General features: G+C 37.4%; 1 protein-coding gene across 4 annotated transcripts in view; it reads left to right on the plus strand.

Annotated features, from left to right (window-relative positions):
* Window positions 1-18665, plus strand: part of RNF145 (ring finger protein 145) — a 65921-nt gene extending 47256 nt beyond the window's left edge. For all 4 annotated transcript variants that reach the window (XM_089906145.1, XM_022566003.3, XM_089906146.1 and 1 more), the window contains 5 exons: window positions 2530-2670; window positions 5192-5374; window positions 12567-12714; window positions 13624-13980; window positions 16243-18665. In XM_089906145.1, coding sequence (XP_089762271.1) covers window positions 2530-2670; window positions 5192-5374; window positions 12567-12714; window positions 13624-13980; window positions 16243-16626 — 1213 coding nt within the window. In that variant the 3' untranslated portion in view covers window positions 16627-18665. The remainder of the gene's footprint in view (window positions 1-2529; window positions 2671-5191; window positions 5375-12566; window positions 12715-13623; window positions 13981-16242) is intronic.
* Window positions 18666-20339: the final 1674 nt, after the last annotated feature.

The raw sequence follows: 20339 nt of genomic DNA on the forward strand, positions 1-20339 counted from the left end.
AGAAACTCTCCTCCTGGGAAGTATAGGCGAATACAACTTTAGAGTTTTAGTTAGTAGAGCTGTTGTTTCGCAGCCATCCAAAATGATGGAGTGTTGTGCACCAAGTGGTGTAGGGGAGGAGAAGTTTAAGACAGATTTACTCTCTTTAAGGAGCATGTTACTTGTTAAGATTGAAAACGTTACACAGTTAAACAGCAATAAAAATGTCATGGGGCGATACCTATTTTGACAAGTAAGTAAAATAAACTTATTGGTACTGAGTCAGATTTTGTACTTTCTGAGACTTTTAATTAAAAAGTAGCTTTTATAAACATGCAATAAACTGATATCAAACACATTTTAATGGCCAATTCATTGTTTCACTGCTATTTGTTTTTATGTAAGTATCATGGAGATTTTATGCAGAGTTTTAAAATGGTCCAAAAAGTAACTGAATTTAAAGAGAAAGAGAGATATACAGTTCAATGGTTAGGATAACCTAAGTGTGGGACTGGGATTGGTCATGTTTTAAACCAGATTATTATCCATTGTGAAGCACAATCAAATGAAGCATAGTATAATGTAAGAGGCTTAACAAATCGGTAAGCTATGAATGAATTTGGACTTAACAAAGTAAGAAAATAATGCTGAGATTTTAGGTGAGGCTTAGATACCTTGCCAAAATAATTTTCTTCTTTATTCCTTTTCCATACATAGATAGATTGCCCCTTCTCTATATAAGAATATTTTAATTTGGTGTTTTATAGAGAAGTTCCTGTGTGGTTCTTTCATTAATTTATATCTCTGTAAGCATTGTTCTTTGTCCTGCTTGATGCACTTGTGTGTTAGGTTATGTGTGTATGTTGCTTTGTCAAAGAACAACTTACTTTCAAAAAGGAGGATCACAAGTTTACCAGGATACCCTGACTAAAACAAACCAACAAAGCATGGCAAACAAACTGAAAGACAAAAAGAAGGGTTTTTTTGCAGCCAGGAAATAGAAACTAAAATCAATAAAATGTCTCATCGAGGAGAGATGGGAAGAAAAGTTTTATAAATTTCCCAGCCTCTTTCACTTCCCCAAAGCTAGGTTGAAACCTTTTGTTTTCTTTAGTATGCTCTTGAAAAATAGCACCACACATTTTTTTAAAGTAAGAGAAAAAGAATGTGCTCCTCTTGAAAATGTAATTAAATCATACTGTTTGGGTAAAAAAGATTTCTTTAAAAATAGACACAAGAATAGAGAAATTGTTTGGACATTCAGTAAAACTTTCAGACTTTTCCAATGGGAATGAAGTAATATTTTTAGTGTTATTTTTAGCCATGATCCTCATATTTTTAAATTACTGGACAATTTGTTGAAACATGGTATATAATGATTTTTCTGAGAAAAATATCAAACATTTCAGAAATTAGACTTTTAAGAATGCCATAAAATTATTTATTCTTTAGCTGTCAACTACCATGATTGGTAGATATTTTGGCTCCTAATGGAAAACCAGACATTTTTTTCCTCATCATAATGCACAGTGGTCTACGTAAAATTAGATGTTTTCACATAAAAAGTAACTTAAAAACAGTTGTGTAAGAAGGATAACCGTGTAGCAGAGGCATGGAGCTACATAGTAAAGGGCAGATACTGATTTGCCTGAATGAATTCCTCATCCATGCAAGACATTATTCACTGAAATTTCAAAACTTGATACCATGCTTTGAATGTTTTTTTATTAGTTGCTTTGTAAATGCTAAATCCAAATTATTGGTACATAATGTTACATATATTTGCAAAATACTTGTGAAATTATTCTCAAATGTGTTCAATAAAAGTATTGAATGTATTTCTATAAAATATGAAAGTATTTCCAAGGTTTAGTGCAAGTCCAGTTCTCCTTATTAAAAATTGCTATTAAAATTATTTTGAAATGGTCTTGGGCTATATTCTTGGACATGCTTTTGAAATAACCCAGAAAAAACCTGCATTTACCTACGCCTAAATTAATTAAAATGTAAAGCACCAGTAGCATGGAAGACATTGTTGGAGTGAGAGGAGTCAGGGGCTGCAGAGTCTGCACAGGCCCTACCCCATAGCAGTTTGGTCAGAGAAGGAGTTTTGACAAGGAACCACATTAGCAGTACAGTCTGATCCATTTGAACAGCCAGAACCTTTCAGAAGAACAATGGGCAACTATACACATTTCTTTTGAATATTATCAGCATGTTAATTAGATTTTCTTAAGGTTTGAACAAGATTTAAGCCTTCAGAGTTTTACTACCTTTGAAGGAGATGATAGTTAATAAAAATAAAAAAGACTGTGTTTCAGATTTGGTGCTATGTGCTGAATATTTGCCAAAGAGTTAGAAAAATGAGGTTAGGATACTAATAAGAATGGATTTAAATTATTAACAGAGTGGTTAGGTGATTTCATCTCAAATTTTGGGTGTTTTCATTGAGGATCAGATCAAGCTTGGTGGTTATTTAAAGGCCTAAGATGTTTCAATTCCAAATAAGCAATTTTTATCGGACAATATTTCCCCCCCCTTTTTTTCTAGTATTGCTGAATGCTGCAGCACTCCTTACTCACTTTTGGGTTTGGTCTTCACGGTTTCTTTTGTTGCCTTGGGTGTTCTGACACTCTGCAAGTTTTACTTGCAGGGTTATCGAGCTTTCATGAATGATCCTGCCATGAATCGGTAAGTTCTTCACCCTGAATAGCTCTAGACATTTAAATCTTATGTAACTTGAAGAAGGAATGATGAATTTCTTTGTTGATGAATTTTAGAGGAAATGGAATTTTGAGGACTTTTTTTTTGGAATGGTTGCAATATTTAGATTAAAATACTATGAAAAAATAACTAAATTTCTGTGTATAAAAGATGTATTTTTATTATATGTACATAACAATGTATATTAGACACTTTCCTTTCCTAGATTTATTTAAGAGATTTTTGGATAGCTTGCTTTTTCCCATTTGACGTTTGTGTTGCTCTGTTAAAATCAGATTTCTAAATTCGATACTTTCTTAAAGATTTTTTTTTATGTTTGAACATAATTTTGACATTGATTGAAGTTTCAAAGAATGCATTAATGAGGATGCAGAATAGTTATTCCAGTTGTTATTAAATCACTAAGATCAGGTATTAGGAAACTACTTCTAGAACTTGTCATGATTTCTGTTATCTGAATTAACATAGAGGTTTAATGGTTTCATTTATATAAGTTTATGTAACCTCTTCTTAAAGTATTTAAATTTTTATGGAATATTTCATGATTAGTAGATGCTGAGTACCTTGTAAATTGAGGGGAAATTTTAATTTGTTGTATATTAGTTTTTTAATGACAGAAAAGAAAAAACCTGTGCTCTGTAATTTTCCTGCCAGTCCCAGCTAACACCTTTATAATGGAAAAAGGGAGTGGGGACAAGACAGAAAAATAATTCATGTTTAAGTTCACAGAATTCATACCATTCAGAAAGCACAAAATGGAAAATGACAACTTTCTTCCCCTACTTCCCATTTCCTCTCCCCAAAGGTAACAGCTATAGATGGTAATTTAAAACATTTCTTATAGGGAAAAGTATATATAGTCTTTTCCACATACTATACACATTGTTCTGTACCTTATCTTGTCACTTAATATGGTTTAGATAGGTTTTTTTGTTTTGTTTTTATGTCAACACATACACCTCATTCTTTTCGATGAATGCATAGTATTGCAAAAATAATGTATCTTTTTTTTTTTGCTATTTAAAAGTAATGCTGCTATGAGTGTCTTTGTTCATGTCTCTCTTTTTAAACCCTTAATTAGGAAAATTTTAAACCAGTAAAGCTGAGAAAATAGTAAAATGAACCCCTATGTATGTACCTGGCACCCATCTCCAGTAATATGGCCAGTGTTGTGTGTTGTGTGCCCCTGTCAATTCCACCTACCTTGTCCCATAACACCCCCTCCCTAGCTGCATTTGTTTGGAGCAAATCCCAGATATAATATTATTTTACCTCTAAATCTTTTAGGAAAAAACCATAACTACAATAGAGCATTCATTTCTGATAGAAGAATTCCTTGACACCAGATACCCAGTTGGTGTTCATATTTCCCTAATTATCTGTCTAAATTTTAAAAAACATTTTGTTTGCTCAACTCAGGATCCAAATAATGCCCATGTTGTAGTTGACTGGTATGCCTCTTAAGTCTCTTTCAATATTTAATTTCCTGCTATCTCTTTATTTTTTCCCTTCAATGTTATTTGTTGAAGACATCGGATTATTTGTCCTACTTAGTTTTTCAGTCTGGATTTTACTGATTGTATCCCCATGATGTCACATAATATGTTCCATTGTTCACTTTATCTCTCAAATCTATGTGTGTGTGTGTGTGTGTGTGTGTGTGTGTGTGTGTGTATGTGTATATATATATCTTAAAAATCTATATATATCTTTTGTAGTACATCCATAGGGTAAATTACTAGTAATATTATTGAATTGAAGGGTATGTACATTTTAAATTTATTAGCAATTCTTCTCCAGAAACATTTTACCTGTTTATATCTCAACATTAGCCTGCCCATATTTTTTTACATTCCTTGTCAGTACTTGGGTCATCAGGCTTTGAAATATTTGCTAATTTGTGTATCTGAAAACTGTACCTGTCCTTTGCTCATTTCTCGTTTATTTGTAAGATTCTTTATAATTCAAGTCAATAAGATAAAAAGGTCTTAGGACTTTGTATATATTTTCCATATGGAAATTGAATTTCAAAAAAAGTATTTTTGTTTACGTCTCTGGTTCTTATGGTCTTCTTAAATAGACCTTCCCTACTCCAAGATTATAGAGACATTCACCTGTGGTTCTCTTATTTTATAATCGGGATATAGCTCATGATGTAAATATGTATATAATTCAGTGGCTATCTAAGAATGGTAGGAGTGTCTGACTCGTTAGCCAAGCCTGGTTAGAATACTTTTATTTATCTGAGAAGTTGCTTTTTTTCTTCTCACTGTATGCTAAAATTATAGCTATTATGTTTTGCACATGTAGTGATACATTATGCTTGTATTTTATGACACTGACATTAATATTCTGATCAAGTTCTTTTGTCGAAGTCAGAATAGATCACAAATATGTAATAACAGTCTAAGCCTTTGGATTATTTTCCCTCGGAATTAAATGCGATTCTGATTATTGTTTATTTTTCCAAAAACGTGTGCTTTTCTAGGGGCATGACAGAAGGAGTTACGCTGTTAATCCTGGCGGTGCAGACTGGTCTGATAGAGCTGCAGGTTGTTCACCGGGCATTCCTGCTCAGTATTATCCTTTTCATTGTTGTAGCTTCTATCCTGCAGTCTATGTTAGAGATTGCAGATCCTATTGTTTTGGCGCTGGGAGCATCTCGAGACAAGTAAGAAACTTCCTAAAAGAAATTTTTGTCATATTGTTTACATAAGTTTGTTGTCTGAAGATCTAGGTATTGTTTAGAGACAAGATGGATAAATAATTGGTATTAGCTTATTAACAAGTTTACCTTTTTATTTTTTGTATGTATTTGACTTTTCTGGGGTTTTTTTCTCAACATTCTTGTATATAAAAAGTCACATTAAAGGCCAAGTAATTACAAATCAGCTTTTTCTTCTTCAGAGAAATGTAGTACTTTTTTATACTTATACAGTTTTAAAATTAAGAATGTAGAGCATAAAATTCAGCACAGTAAATATAACAAATAATATACAATTTTATTCTGTGCAGTGCTAAAGGAGAGGAAGCATTGAGAGAAAGGGCAAATGAAGGAGAGAAAAGTAAAGGTTTCAGACAATCATAAAGATAGGCATTTATGGGGCTTCCCTGGTGGCACAGTGGTTGAGAGTCCGCCTGCCGATTCAGGGAACACGGGTTCGTGCCCCAGTCCAGGAAGATCCCACATGTCGCCGAGCGGCTGGGCCCGTGAGCCATGGCCACTGAGCCTGTGCGTCCGGAGCCTGTGCTCTGCAATGGAAGAGGCCACAACAATGAGAGGCTCGCGTACCGGAAAAAAAAAAACAAAAAGATAGGCATTTATGGAATAACAGTCTCATCTGATGGCGTTTTGCAACTAACTGAGGTTATAATGGGGGTTCTTGACACCTTATGGGACCAGCTGGATTCATATTCATCTCATATTACAGAAATTTTCATAAGGAATAAAAGTCAAATTATTTGGCTCTTTAAGATACTATGATGTAAATATGTATAATTCAGTGGATGTCTAAGAATGGTAGGAGTGTAACCTACCTAATGGTAGGCTTATGGTAATTTATACAAGGATTTTCTATAAGGAATTGCTTAAAACTCAGTGCCACTATTTTTTTCCAGCATGCTTCTACACACTCTGATTATTGATTATTGAAATACCCGATTTAATTGCTTCCTTGGTGGTGCTTTATAAGTAAGGAAATTAACATTTTAATTATAGTTAATCAGATTTATCTTTCTATCCCCATATCGCCAAACATTCTGAAAACTTGTCAAACCCATAGAATGGCTGAAAGAGTCAATTTAATTTAAATAAGCTCAAAGCTCTTGGATATGTTTCAGATAATTTTAATCATTATACTTATTTGAGATTGGTTTTTAGGTTTAAGGTTTCTCAGCAGAAGCATTTAAGATGTTGAATTCAATGGTGAACTTAGTTAAATAGTCACTTAAATTGGGGTTTTGACCTAAGTACAGTTAATATTTTGTCGTCTCTGGCAGTATACTTTAGTATTATTAATTATACCAATTAAAAGACTGATATAATACAATAGAAAGTTTGGAAAAGAGAGAGAAATAAGACCATAATTTCACTGCCATAGGCACCAGTAAATTCAGTTCTGGGTCCTTCCAGGGTGCTGAACTAGCATCATTACTGGCTTCTTCCTCCAAGATCAAATACAGAGGAAATTTAGAGGGAAAGAAGCAAGACTGAGAAGCCCTGTGTGTTGGTGTGGAGTGGTTATTTTGGATTGGTGTCACTGTTGTTACTCGTGTCTGTAGCAGCATTAATTGGCCTGAGGCAAGAGAGGCTCTTGGCTGTGACAGGATGAGATAGGAATGAACAGTTACAGTTCTGTTCTTTCTTCTCTCCCACTACTGCCTATGGTAATTAGAATATACAATCAACAGTTAAATGGCAGTACTTTTTAAAACAAATGAAATGGAAAAGTTGTGAGAAAAATAAAACTTATTAGAGCTGACTTAAGAATTAAAAAGCTTGGATAGTTCTGTTAAAGAAATGGAAGCAAATGGTAAACATCCTGACTCAGATGGTGTTATAGGCAAGCTCTACCAAACATTGAAGGAGCAGATATCCCTGTTTTAAACAAATGCTTTCAGACAATAGAAAGACTATCCCCCGACCCCTGCTCATTCTTTGAAACCAGTATAAATCCATATTGAAATCAAACAGACAATTTGAGAAAGATAAAGTTTATTTCACTCACAATAGGAGATACTGTGAAGTTTTTATAATAATTGGCTCAAGTATAGACAACTTGACCAATGGAACAGAGCCCCCAGACAGGTCCATATATATATGGGACTTTGGTGTATGGCCGAAGTGGCATGTTAGATGAGTGGGGCAGGTGGTTCTCTTCTGTAATGTAGCTGGAAAGAAATGGTTTCTAATTGGAAAAAGGTGGAATTGGATTCCTGTCTCACATCCGTAAACAAAAGAATCAACTCCAGAATGGTAGAGCCTTAAATGTCAAAATAAAAAATTAAATCTGCATAGAGTAGTATATTTTGGACCTTCAAGTAGGAAAAAAAAAATTATTAAACTGATGGAACTGGCCGTGAAAGACTGAGACTAAGAATGACTATGATTATGAAAGAAAAGAATGATAAATCTAACTATCAAAATTAATAACATTTTCTAAACCTAAAGGAAACTTGTATTAGAAATGATAGTTACAACCCTGGGAGAAGATATCTATAGTATTCACACTTCCTCAAGAATTACTATCAAGAATATATATGTAAATAGCTCAGATTGGTGAGAGAAGTGGATAAAATACATCATCAGGCTTTTAGTGAAAGCGGAAACAATGAATATGAAGAGAGGTTCAGTGTCTTTAGTGGTCAGAGAAATGTGAATCAAGACTGCTGTGAGATACTGTTTTAAACCTGTGGAAGTGGCAATGAATAAATAATAGAAAAGAAGGAAGGAAGGGAGAGAGAGGAAAGAAAGCTGATACCTAGGGTAGAAGAAAACATAGGTCCCCAGATATCCCACGTTTCTGGTGGGAGTGTAAATTAGTGTAATCACTTTGGAAAACAGTTTAGCATTGTCTCCTATGTAGATACTCAAGACATTCTTGTGCATGTTCAGGAGGGACATGTAGAAGAATGTTCATAGCACAATTCACAATAGCAGAAACCTGGGAACAAATCATATGCCAATCAAACAGGAAAGGGGGTGAATAACTGTGATAATAGCCACAGTGGAATGTTAAAAACATAGTGATGCATTAAACATTTTGAATGATTCATAGCAATATATAAAGTAAATCCCCAAAGATGACAATATAGAATGTTTTGTTTTGTTTTGTTTTGCGGTACGCGGGCCTCTCACTGTTGTGGTCTCTCCATTGCGGAGCACAGGCTCCGGACGCACAGGCCCAGAGGCCATGGCTCACAGGCCTAGCTGCTCCGCGGCATGTGGGATCTTCCCGGACCGGGGCACGAACCCGTGTTCCCTGCATCGGCAGGCGGACTCTCAACCACTGCGCCACCAGGGAAGCCCTAGAATGTTATTTTTATATCAAAAACAGAATTTTAAAATACACTCTTTAGGAGTACATATGGATAAACAAAACTGTAGAAAGGGAAGCAAGCAAGAGAGTGAAGAGTGCAGGACTCATGAAATGGTTTCATTGGGTGGAGGGAGGCAGGACATGGACTAGGCTGGCCTGCCACATGGTCCAGGGCCTCTTTTGTACGGGGAGATGGGTTCATGAATGCTTGCTACATTTCAGGTATTTAAAATAGCTAATTGGATTATGAACTAATAAAAAAGGGGGACGTGCACAGACCAATAACGATAGTGCATTCTGAACAGAGGATTGTGATTAATTCAATTAAGTGTACCAGGTTTGTAATTAATTCAGTTAAGTGTACCATTAAAAAAGGAAATGGAAAAATTTCCTAATTCTCACATTAGGTTAACAATTAAAAGGTAATACTGAAACTCTGCTTCTCTCTGTCGTTAAGGAAGTAATTATTAGGGGAAAATCCTCACACGTCTTGGTGTTGCTAGGACTGGAGGTAATTTCCAGTGTTTAAACTTAAAAATGTGTCTCAGATAGTTTCAGCCGTAGATATAATTGTTACTTTTATCCAGGAATTTTATTACAGTTGTTAGCAAGGAATTTTACAACTAGAGTCTACTGTATTCAAATGATATAGCAGATTTTCAAATTCCGCTATTCGTTTTTGGTTTTTTTTTTTTTTGGGTTACGCGCGCCTCTCACTGTTGTGGCCTCTCCCGTTGCGGAGCACAGGCTCCGGACGTGCAGGCTCAGCGGCCATGGCTCACGGGCCCAGCCGCTACACGGCATGTGGGATCCTCCCGGACCAGGGCACAAACCCATGTCCCCTGCATCGGCAGGTGGACTCTCAATCACTGCGCCACCAGGGAAGCCCCACTATTCATTTTATGTTTAATTTTAAATTAGATTTTTATTGAATTTTAACTGCTTAAATAAGGATAAACATGTATGTAATGTTTGTGTGTATATGAAACATAGAAATCAGATGTAAGTTTAAAACTGTTGGCATCATGTTATATTTACTTTTCTGTGTACATGTATAAATATATGTTTGTATATATATGTAAATTATATAAGTGAATCACAGCCTGCTTGATTTTGAAAAATATATTTAAAGTTTTAAGGCAAATTGCCCTATTATAACTACTGCCTGCTTTTCTTTAAAAAAAGTAAAAGTTTGGAATCTCAAAGCGGGTCTACTGTGGCAGGTTTATATTTGTTCCTTAACTTCTCATAAGAAAAATGTGTGACAAGAAAAGATGTAAAACACTTTCCAAAGTACCTAGCTTTAATTTTAACCAGAATAATAATTTACTTTCTTATCAGACTTGCTAACCGTGGACAGTCCCACACAGTATAGCATTTAACTTAGTGTGGTTATTTCTCCTCCCACCTATGTTGTAGTAGAGTTAAAGGTAGGCAGGATGATTTATGTTACTCTTCTGTCTCCTTGAGATACTTCACATGGACTTGAGAACATATCACAGATGCTGATATTTAATTAAAACAGCATAATTATTGTGGCTATGAGCTTTAAACTATTTTGGTTGAAATTCACGTTTCCTCGTAATGTTTTTAAATAATCTGTGTTTGTTTTTATTAGAGAGTCATTAAATGATTTAAGACTTGATATTCAGTTTACATAGATTGTAATTGAGTTTTTTTAAGAGAGGGGATGGCTGTTTGGGGCTCACGCTGATTTCTTTCTAGATTTGTGATCCTTATGTTAAAAAATTACTCCAACTTTGGCTTTTATTTACCAAGGAAATGGAAGTATCTAGCATCTTTTTTTTTTTTTTCTCTTTAAACCCCTGTTGGGGTAATAAGTCATTACATCATCATTTGTCTTATAAATTGGATATATAAAGTAAATAATAAACTTGTAGGGGGTGGAAATCATACCTTTTTTATTATTGCACAGAAAGATTTTTTCAAGGTTCTGCTTAAGGCACTTGTTGGGGGAGGGTTTTGTGTCATTTTTCTTTTAGAAGTTGGTTTACAATCTATTAAATTTGGGGTATATTTAAGGAATGAGTTGTTAGAATAGTACAATGTACGAAGAGCTAAATAAAAGAAAAGATTATGTTCCTTCTCCTTTTGCCATAACTAGGGGACTCCTGCTGTGTATTCCACTATTGACAAGGAGGATTCAAGTGGAATCAGAAGCTGAAATCTAAGTCTAAGAAATTTCTTGACTTGTTGGGTGTCTTAAAAGCATAAAGTTATACATGGAACTGTTCTGCTGTGTAATGACCACAATTAACTTTTGTCCTGCTTATATCATAGGGCTTTGCACTTGGGTGGATAGATGGGTAGGTAAGAAAAGGTAGTAATTGATGGAAAATAATTTGAAAAATATCAAGCAGAAATAAGTTTTCAAGTTTTATTTGGCACTTACTTCAAACAAGCCTCTGTGCTTAGGAGCTGGAGTTATCCTATTTTTGAGGAGATTAAATATGGGTGATAAGACTTTTTAAAAATGTGTGTACATATATAAAATATTTTTATTTAAATAATAAATATAAAATAAAAATATAAGTAAGAATGTTTAGGTGTATATGATACATAATGTGTAAAATATTATATATAAATATCTATATATTGAAGCAGTGCTTCAATTTATTGTATGATTGTTTGGTACAGATGTTAAGAATTCTGAGAGGGTAGGTGATTCCTGGGGAAAGGATATCATTACCTGTATAAATATATTTGTTTAGCTTGAGCTAGTCTAAAGCGTTTAGAAAAGGAGAGAGTGGGATGCAGGCATTTCTGGTGGAATTTTTAAGAGTGCTTGTGTTTTTTTGGGAAGAGAGTTAACCATCTTTGCTTGTAGTGAGGGACAGATGTTGGCAAGTTTGGACCAAAAAATTGGGAGTGATAGGGACTTCCCTGGTGTCACAGTGGTTGAGAATCCACCTGCCAGTGTGGGGACATGGGTTCAAGCCCTCGTCTGGGAAGATCCCACATGCTGCGGAGCAACTAAGCCTGTGGGCCACAACTACTGAGCTTGCATGCTGCAACTGCTGGAGCCCATGCTCTGCAACAAGAGAAGCCATCACAATAAGAAGCTTGCACACCGCAACGAAGAGTAGCCCCCGCTCGCCGCAACTAGAGAAAGCCCGCGTGCAGCAACAAAGACCCAACACAGCCCCCGAAAAATAAATTTAAAAAAGGCTAAAAAAAAAAAAATTGGGAGTGGAGGACCTAAAATGCCAGGCTAGGAAGTTTAGAGAAGGTATTGACAGTATTATGCTAGCAGAGCTTTAGAACGATTAATCTCTCTAGGAACAGGGGCTAGAAGGGAAGGAAGATCAGCTAGTAGGTCTTAAAGTGCAGTGGTTCATAGTTTTTCCCCAACCTCAACAGATGTGAGGGGTAATACCCCTGCTCATCGGAGAGCCATTCCTCTTAGTAACACTGCACTCACGGCTGCAGAGATTTTCATCCAGGGTGGTGCAGGTGAGGAGAGGACGTCACAATTTAAGACAGCACATTACTGTTAAAATTGTTGAAGTTTAATGCTATAAAAGCCTGACATCGCTTTGAGATTGCTTGGAATGGGAATGAGATTGAAAGCAAACTATTCAGAAAAAAAAAAGAATTGGTGGTACTTGTCAACTGACTGAGTGTGGGGTGTTAAGAGAAAAGGTGCTTTGAAGCCTTTGACATGACTTGCCCTGAAATCTAGCACTGTGACTGGCATGGAGAAGGGTGTGCAGTAAAATGCTGTGAAATTGAAGCATGGCACAAGATTGGTTAGTTGTGCTGCTAGGTGACAGGCATGTTAAAAGGATACTTTTCTTTCTCTAGGAGTTTATGGAAACACTTCCGTGCTGTGAGCCTTTGTTTATTTTTACTGGTGTTCCCTGCATATATGGCTTATATGATTTGCCAGTTTTTCCACATGGATTTTTGGCTTCTCATCATTATTTCTAGCAGCATTCTCACCTCTCTTCAGGTAAGCCCAGGATTAATTAACTTTATATAATAACTGATTTTCTTACTTTTCCTTCCAGGAAAGGAATTAAACTTTTTCAAGATTAATGATGATAAGTGGTCTATTTAGGTGATTACTTCCCATCCTCTTTACTAGAATGCATTACATTTATTTGAGCATAGGCGTTAGAAGGTAGGTTATTAAAATACTAAGCCTATCTGTCACTGTAGTTTTTTTTAATCGAGGTAATTAAACTTTGCAATATCTCTTTTTCAAAATGGTATGATACAGAACTGTCGCGTAAATCTTAAATAGATAAGTAACTATAAAATATTAAAAGATTTCAGTGCTTGTTTGGAGCACATTTTGCCCACTCAAAAATATCCATAGTTTCATAATGTATATAAATAAATGATACCTGTGTATGTATTACACAGACATGATATATACTTTACACACACACACACACACACACACACACAATGTTACCATGGAATGGATAAACTTACTGTAACTTAAAAGTGTATCTTGGCTGCCTAATCAGTAACAAGTAAAAGAAAAATGTAGCACTGGCAATAAAGATTTATTCATTGTTTCTTGTAGAAGTAAAGGTTCTTTGAAAGTTGAGGAATAGATATGAGTACAGAATTAGGAAATTTTAGATAGAATTGTGAGGGGTTTGGTGACCAGGGGAAAGAAGGAAAGAATGTCAGAGAAGACTGATTACTAATCAGAATCATTTTAGTAAAGTTATATCTCAAGGTACTTTTCAGTATCAAAGATCTGTATTACTGAGATCACCCACATTTTAATTGTACCACTGTCTCCTATGGTTATGAAATCTGGTATACTAAAGGTATTAGTAATGTGTTATCACTTAAAGTCTAGGAAAAACTTTATTAGTGATTATATACATCTTTTTTTTTTCAGGTTCTAGGAACACTTTTTATTTATGTCTTATTTATGGTTGAGGAATTCAGAAAAGAGCCAGTAGAAAACATGGATGATGTCATCTACTATGTGAACGGCACTTACCGCCTGCTGGAGTTTCTTGTGGCCCTCTGTGTGGTGGCCTATGGCGTCTCCGAGACCATCTTTGGAGAATGGACAGTAATGGGCTCAATGATCATCTTCATCCATTCCTACTATAATGTGTGGCTTCGGGCCCAGCTGGGGTGGAAGAGCTTCCTTCTCCGAAGGGACGCTGTGAATAAGATTAAATCATTACCCATTGCTACGAAAGAGCAGCTTGAGAAACACAATGATATTTGTGCCATCTGTTATCAGGTAACTCATACAGTAAGAAGCCATTTGGGTGGTTCATACCATGTATCCCTTACAACTTTAACCACATTATCCAAATTCAAGTTAAATTTCCAGGCAGAAATTATCTCCTGGGTAAAAAAAAAGTGGGCCTCAGATATTATTAAAGACCTGATAAAATATTTCCATTTTATTTCTAAAGTAAGTTTTAAATTTAGTTCCTCAAGTTCTAATTTATTGTTATTTTCAACATTATTGCTCACCCATAAATAAAGGAAAAACAGGTCAGGTGTATTTTATATTTACTCCTGAATATACACACACACACACACACACACACACACACACACACACACACGTGTACTATCAAATACATACTATCATTCAGGAGTCAGCAACTTCTGAAAAGTGGTGTGCCAAGATTCTGACTCTTTCCTTCTGGTATTTCCAGGGTAGGGAGTAAACGTTCATTCACTTGACGTAGGTGGAGAGAGTATGCGCTTCCTTGTGGGCTGAGGTATATCTGAGGTGGATGCAGCCTCTGTGTGGAAGTGGGGGGCAGGAGATATGGCAGAGGCACCCAGTTGGTGTACATTATGGTTGGCCTCCCTGGCATCTTTGGCACGTGAGCCCTCAATAGCTGATGACTGCCTTCTAGCAAGAATTGAAAGATAGTATTTAAATCAGCTTGGAAATACAACAGTAACAAACAACAGGCCTAGAGTTTAGTCACCAGTCACCTGTGCAGGAGGGTGATTGAGTAGCAGCTTTTTACAGCTAACTGTACTGTTGGAAGTATGGGCAGAAATTCTGGGCCACAGCACAAACTGTTCCTTTCAAATCACTCTTAAAAAGTGTGGGCTGGTGGAAAAAAACTATAGATAGTGTCAGTGAGTATACAGGAGAGGTACTTGCTCCAAGGCTGCTTTACAGTGCAGATGGGATGTGTATGTGTTTGTGCGTGAAGGCCATCTAGAATAAGAATTTTTCCTAAGAGTAAAATTAAGCTGCCACTGTTTGATTGTTATTAGAGCATACTTTTGGGTACTAGCAAAATAATATTTTCCAGGTTGTTTTTGCATTTGGGGGATTGAGGAGCAATGTAGATTCCCCCAAAGTTAAGTGGTCATTGTCTTCTTTTGGGTCCTTTGTGCTCGGTAGCCTTGTTGTATGCAGGACAAAGCATATCCAAGACAGATTTGTGGCGCATCAACTTCAGCAGCCTATGTCTAAATATACCATCTCTGGGATTTGAGAGTCCTCTTTTTGTATTTCCTGTTGTCACATCACTTTTTTTGAGGTGCTTGAACTACCTGCTGATATCACACTGAAAATAAAACTCAAATTGCTTACCTTCCTAGCTGGCTGCTCTTCCTTGGATGGCTTTCTGCTTAAAAGTTGACTCCCAGGTGTTACCAGTTCTTGGCAAGGAATTTCTATTAGAGCCACAACTCCTTGTTTTGGGACTTTAAACAAAATTAATGGTTGATCAACCAAATGTATGTTGTTACAATTTAAACTTCATATCCCTAGCCTTCCCCAAATATATCTTACGTAAGGACTACTAGTGCAAAGTATACCATTTCTTATTCCAGTGGTTATTAAACTTAAGTGTGCATTAAAGTCACATGGGTGGCTTGCTTTACCTATGGATTTGTGAATGCCATCTTCAGATATCCAGTAGGTCTGGGGTGGCCCCAGAATATGCATGGTTAGCCAGCACTCCAGGTGATTCTGATGCACTTTGAAAAAACACTGGCTTATATCGTGAAAACTGGGATGTACATTGTCCCTAATGAAGTTTCCACTTCCTTGCCAATACCCTGGTGTTATGTGGCTGATTTTGTCTCCTTGCCAATAATTTCATCATGGAATAATGTGTTGAGCTGTGTTGAAGGATAAAAGTGGAAAAAGTCCAATCTTCATCAGATTTCCTGAGGTTATAATTATACTCATGGAGACCCAGTGATCATACTGCTACAGTTTTATAACCTTTGTTTCATACTAAGTCCGAACCCCGTTACGAAGGTCGTTTCTTCCTCATTTTTGGTTTTTACTTCTTTTTAAAAATTGCTTAGCCAGTGGTTCATGTATTATTTGTATAAAGGGGTCTCTGATGGCAAGAAGATTATTACAAAAATATAAAATGAGTTTTATTCTAAGATCTGTGTTGCAAATTTTCTCTGGAGAATTTGTGAGAAAGAAATGTTGGAACTAGAACTCGAGCATAGCAGCAAAGATTTTAGATAATAGACATTTACGAATTATCTTTTTCCCCCATTTTAGGACATGAAATCTGCTGTGATCACACCTTGCAGTCATTTCTTCCACGCAGGCTGTCTCAAGAAGTGGCTGTATGTCCAGGAGACTTGCCCTCTGTGCCACTGCCACCTCAAAAACTCCTCGCAGCTGCCAGGGTTAGGGGCTGACCCGGTTCCACAGCCTCCTGCTGGAGCTGAGCAAAATGTGCTTCAGGAAGGTACTGTACCCCCAGGCCAGGAGCGTCCTCAGGGGACTGGGGTGCAAGAAGGTTCTAGGGACAATGACGAGTGCATTGCCAGAAGATCAGATAGCCAGGAAGGGACTTGTGATCCCAAGGAAACTCCCCTTAGCGCAAAAGATGCAGCACATCCTGTTGAGGTCAGCCTAGAAGAAAAGCAGCAGGAGTAATGCTTTGCTACTCTGGAGGAGAAGTTAACTCACGATGGAGTTTGTGCCCAGATTTGAGGAGTGAATGTATGAGGTGATTAGGCAGGAAACTTGACATTCCAAGGATCTAATCCAGGAAGTACTCTCAGTGGAGACCACCTGCTTTCATCCCCTTGACTTTGTGGGAGAAATTTTGCAAAGTATGCTAATCAAAATGTATTTATATACCCTATGCTGATGTTTGGTAGAGGTTTGCCAAGAAAATTCAACCTCAGCAACTTCAGAAACGGCCCCTGATTTGTAAGGAATAAATAAAATCAGATTTGAGTGTCTGAAAGGGGCTAAAGAAAGGAGGATAAAGAGCGTGAGGACACCGTGGGAGGAAGCAGGCAGAAGTGGAACTGATACTTCACTTTCTATGGGACAGGACCATTCTTGTTACAGAGTATGAGTGGTGACCAGCCCTTTTCTCTACCCCCTTTTCCCTCAGTTAATTGGAACTCAGTCAGGTGATTATTTGTACAGCACTGAAATGAAATCAAAGACGTAAAAGCATTGATTGTATTCAAAGATTGAAGCACGCTCATACTTCGTATGTGCTTTGGGGGAGGGGGTGGGTGGGCACTTGGGCCTTGCGGGTGCATTCATGTAATCTGAGACTCTTGAACTTTATGATGGAGTCTTCAATATTTTGATGTATATGAAACTTTTGTTAATACATCGTATACTGTGTTGGCTGTGTGAAGTAAACTAAAACTCTAATGAACACTTTGGAGTCCACGTTAGTATAGGAGACCAAAGTGGGAAGGGCTTTAGGGCACTGATAAAGGCCCTAAGTGTACTTTTCAATCCTGTGTAATGTTTAATTCTTGCAACTGAATCAAAACAGTGTTAAATTGTGGCAATATTTGCACTTTGGGAATGAGTACATAACTGTATGATCACACTCTGCAAATGCCACTTTTAAAGCTGTTAATAGACTTTGCACCTTTTCTTTGACAAGGATTTGTCATATTTAAATTTTTACATTCATCATGGCTACAGGTAGAACTGGGGAGGGGGGAATGTAATTTTTTATGGGAATTTTGATATGAAAAGAAACTAGTCATTTATTTATACAATAGGTTTGGCTCAAAAAGTGTTTTTCAGACTCGGTATTCCTAATGTGGGACGTGACTTTATTTTATTTTTAGTAGCAAATTTGGATGTAGACTGACAGACATAGCTGAATGTCTTAATAAATTTAAATTTGAAGATAACAATGTTTTATTTCTGTGATAATTATTATTGTAAGGTGTCTTAACGAAATTCTGTTCTCAGGAGGTTTTGCTTATCCAGCTGGGCTTCTGATATCTTGATCCCTGTCAAAAAATGCCCTGCAGATGGCAAAACATTTTGATTGAAAAGGATCAGTTCTTTGAAATCTTCTACACCAGTGGTAGCAAACCTAGCTCTGCATCAGAAGTATCTAGGGAACTTTTTAAAAAATTTACGCATTTCTGAACCCCACTTCAGACCTACTGAGTTAGCCTTTGGGGTGCCTGAGAATGTGCATTTCATAGCTTCCTGGGTGATTCTATCCAACTAGCCTGACACCAGCATGATTTTACATTTAGAAAGGAAGTGGCTAGACCAGAATGAATTTCTCCCCAGGTATAGCTGGAAGTTTCTCACCGCCCTTTTGGTGATCCTGGTCAGGCAGAAAACAGCAGATGGCACCCTCTGGTGGTAGTCAGGCTGTTGTCCAAAAACCTAGCAGCAATCTTGGATTTAAAACTGAATTTCAAAAAAAAAACAACTGAATTTCAGCCCTTGTGTAAAAGGTACATATTCAAATATTAAATGTTTGGTGCCTTGTTTAAAGGAATAAAATTGCATATGAAGTTGAAATTATTTATGGCACAGCGAACTCGGCCATCCTTAAGCACCAAAGGACTGACTCTCTCATATAGACTTCAGGAAAAGTTCTCAGATGTTTTCATAAAACTGTTTCTTTGTCATAGTTTCATATTACAAAACACTTTTTTTTAAATAAATTTATTTTATTTTATTTATTTTTATTTTTGGCTGTGTTGGGTCTTCGTTACTGTGCACGGGCTTTCTCTAGTTGCGGTGAGTGGGGGCTACTCTTGGTTGTGGTGCACGGGCTTCTCATTGTGGTGGCTTCTCTTGTTGCGGAGCACGAGCTCTAGGTGTGTGGGCTTCAGTAGTTGTGGCACACGGGCTCAGTAGTTGTGGCTCGTGGGCCCTAGAGTGAAGGCTCAGTAGTTGTGGCTCACAGGCTTAGTTGCTCTGCGGCATGTGGGATCTTCCTGGACCAGGGATGGAACCCGTGTCCCCTGCATTGGCAGGTGGATTCTTAACCACTGCGCCACCAAGGAAGCCCCTACGAACCACTTTTTTTTTTTTTTGCGGTACGCGGGCCTCTCACTGTTGTGGCCTTTCCCGCTGCAGAGCACAGGCTCCGGACGCGCAGGCTCAGTGGCCATGGCTCACGGGCCCAGCCGCTCCGCGGCATGTGGGATCCTTCCGGACCGGGGCACGAACCCATGTCCCCTGCATCGGCAGGCGGACTCTCAACCACTGCGCCACCAGGGAAGCCCTACAAACCACTTTTTAACCTCCTAATAGCACAGAGACCCTAGCTGTACTTAACCAAGTCACATGAGCCTCTCAGCCCAGCAGCCTGGTGGGCAAATAACTCTCTTTATCAGCGCATATCCTTTTGTTTCAGTCAGGAGAACAAGATTATGTTGTAGTAACAAAACCCCTCAAGATCTCAGTGGCTTCAAAACAAAGGTTTACATCCCACACACTGCATATGTGTCTGTTGGAGAGTGGGTGGGGTGCTGTATTTGGTGCAGGTACTCAGGGATCTAGGCTGTTGGAACAGTCACTGACTTGAACCTTCCTGATGGTCATGGCAAGGGAAAAGGCTCTGGAAGGCTGTCCTCTAGCAGTTACTTGCTCCTCCCAGCAGTGGATGCACCACCCCCTGGCCAGAGCTGTGGTCCCACCCACACAAGAGGCTGCGGAAGTTCAGTCTTCCTCCTGGGCCTGGAAAGAGAATGCATCAGCTGTGCTGATGACTGCCACATCTCAGTGGAAGCACCACTTAATTTTTTATTTGCAGGTTATTCAAAATCTGGGAGCACACCTGTGAATGATTGAAAATACCCAGTTGAGCACCTCTGACTTAATTTGTTCCTTGTTCTAATATGCTGGGACAGTAGCACTGTATAATGCCATCTGTATTTCAAATTTCTGTTTTCTGGTCATTTTTTTTTAATAGTATTCAACTCACTGTCAGACTTCTGATTTAAGAAGAAGACATAAAGTTTAACCACCTAGTTTGTACTACTAAAGAGAAAACCAGAAAATTAGATTCAATTTCCCTTCTGTGATACTTGATCAAATTAAGTGAGAAAATATCACATCCCTGTAAGCCCTGTCTGCTTAATGATCTCCACTGTTTTTCAGACAGTGTATACGTATTTTCTGTCATGATCAGTTCCCTCTTAAAAACTTTATCACCTTATGAACTCTGACATCAAAGTTAGTACTAAACAGTTGAAACTGTCATACTCGTTCAACTTATATTTCCACTTTGTGTTGCTTTTCATTTTTTTCATGTAAAACTGTTGTCCTAATGATCTAAATCATGCTATTTGCACAGCATGTCTCTAGAGGTCTGATTTTCCAACACTGAACATGTGGCTCCCTGAAATCCCTCA

This window comes from Delphinapterus leucas, unplaced genomic scaffold (genome assembly GCF_059928025.1).
Source record: "Delphinapterus leucas isolate spDelLeu-1000000601 "Yukka" unplaced genomic scaffold, BTC_Dleu_Yukka2 spDelLeu_asBTCV2_sq79, whole genome shotgun sequence".
Classification (NCBI taxonomy): domain Eukaryota; kingdom Metazoa; phylum Chordata; class Mammalia; order Artiodactyla; family Monodontidae; genus Delphinapterus; species Delphinapterus leucas.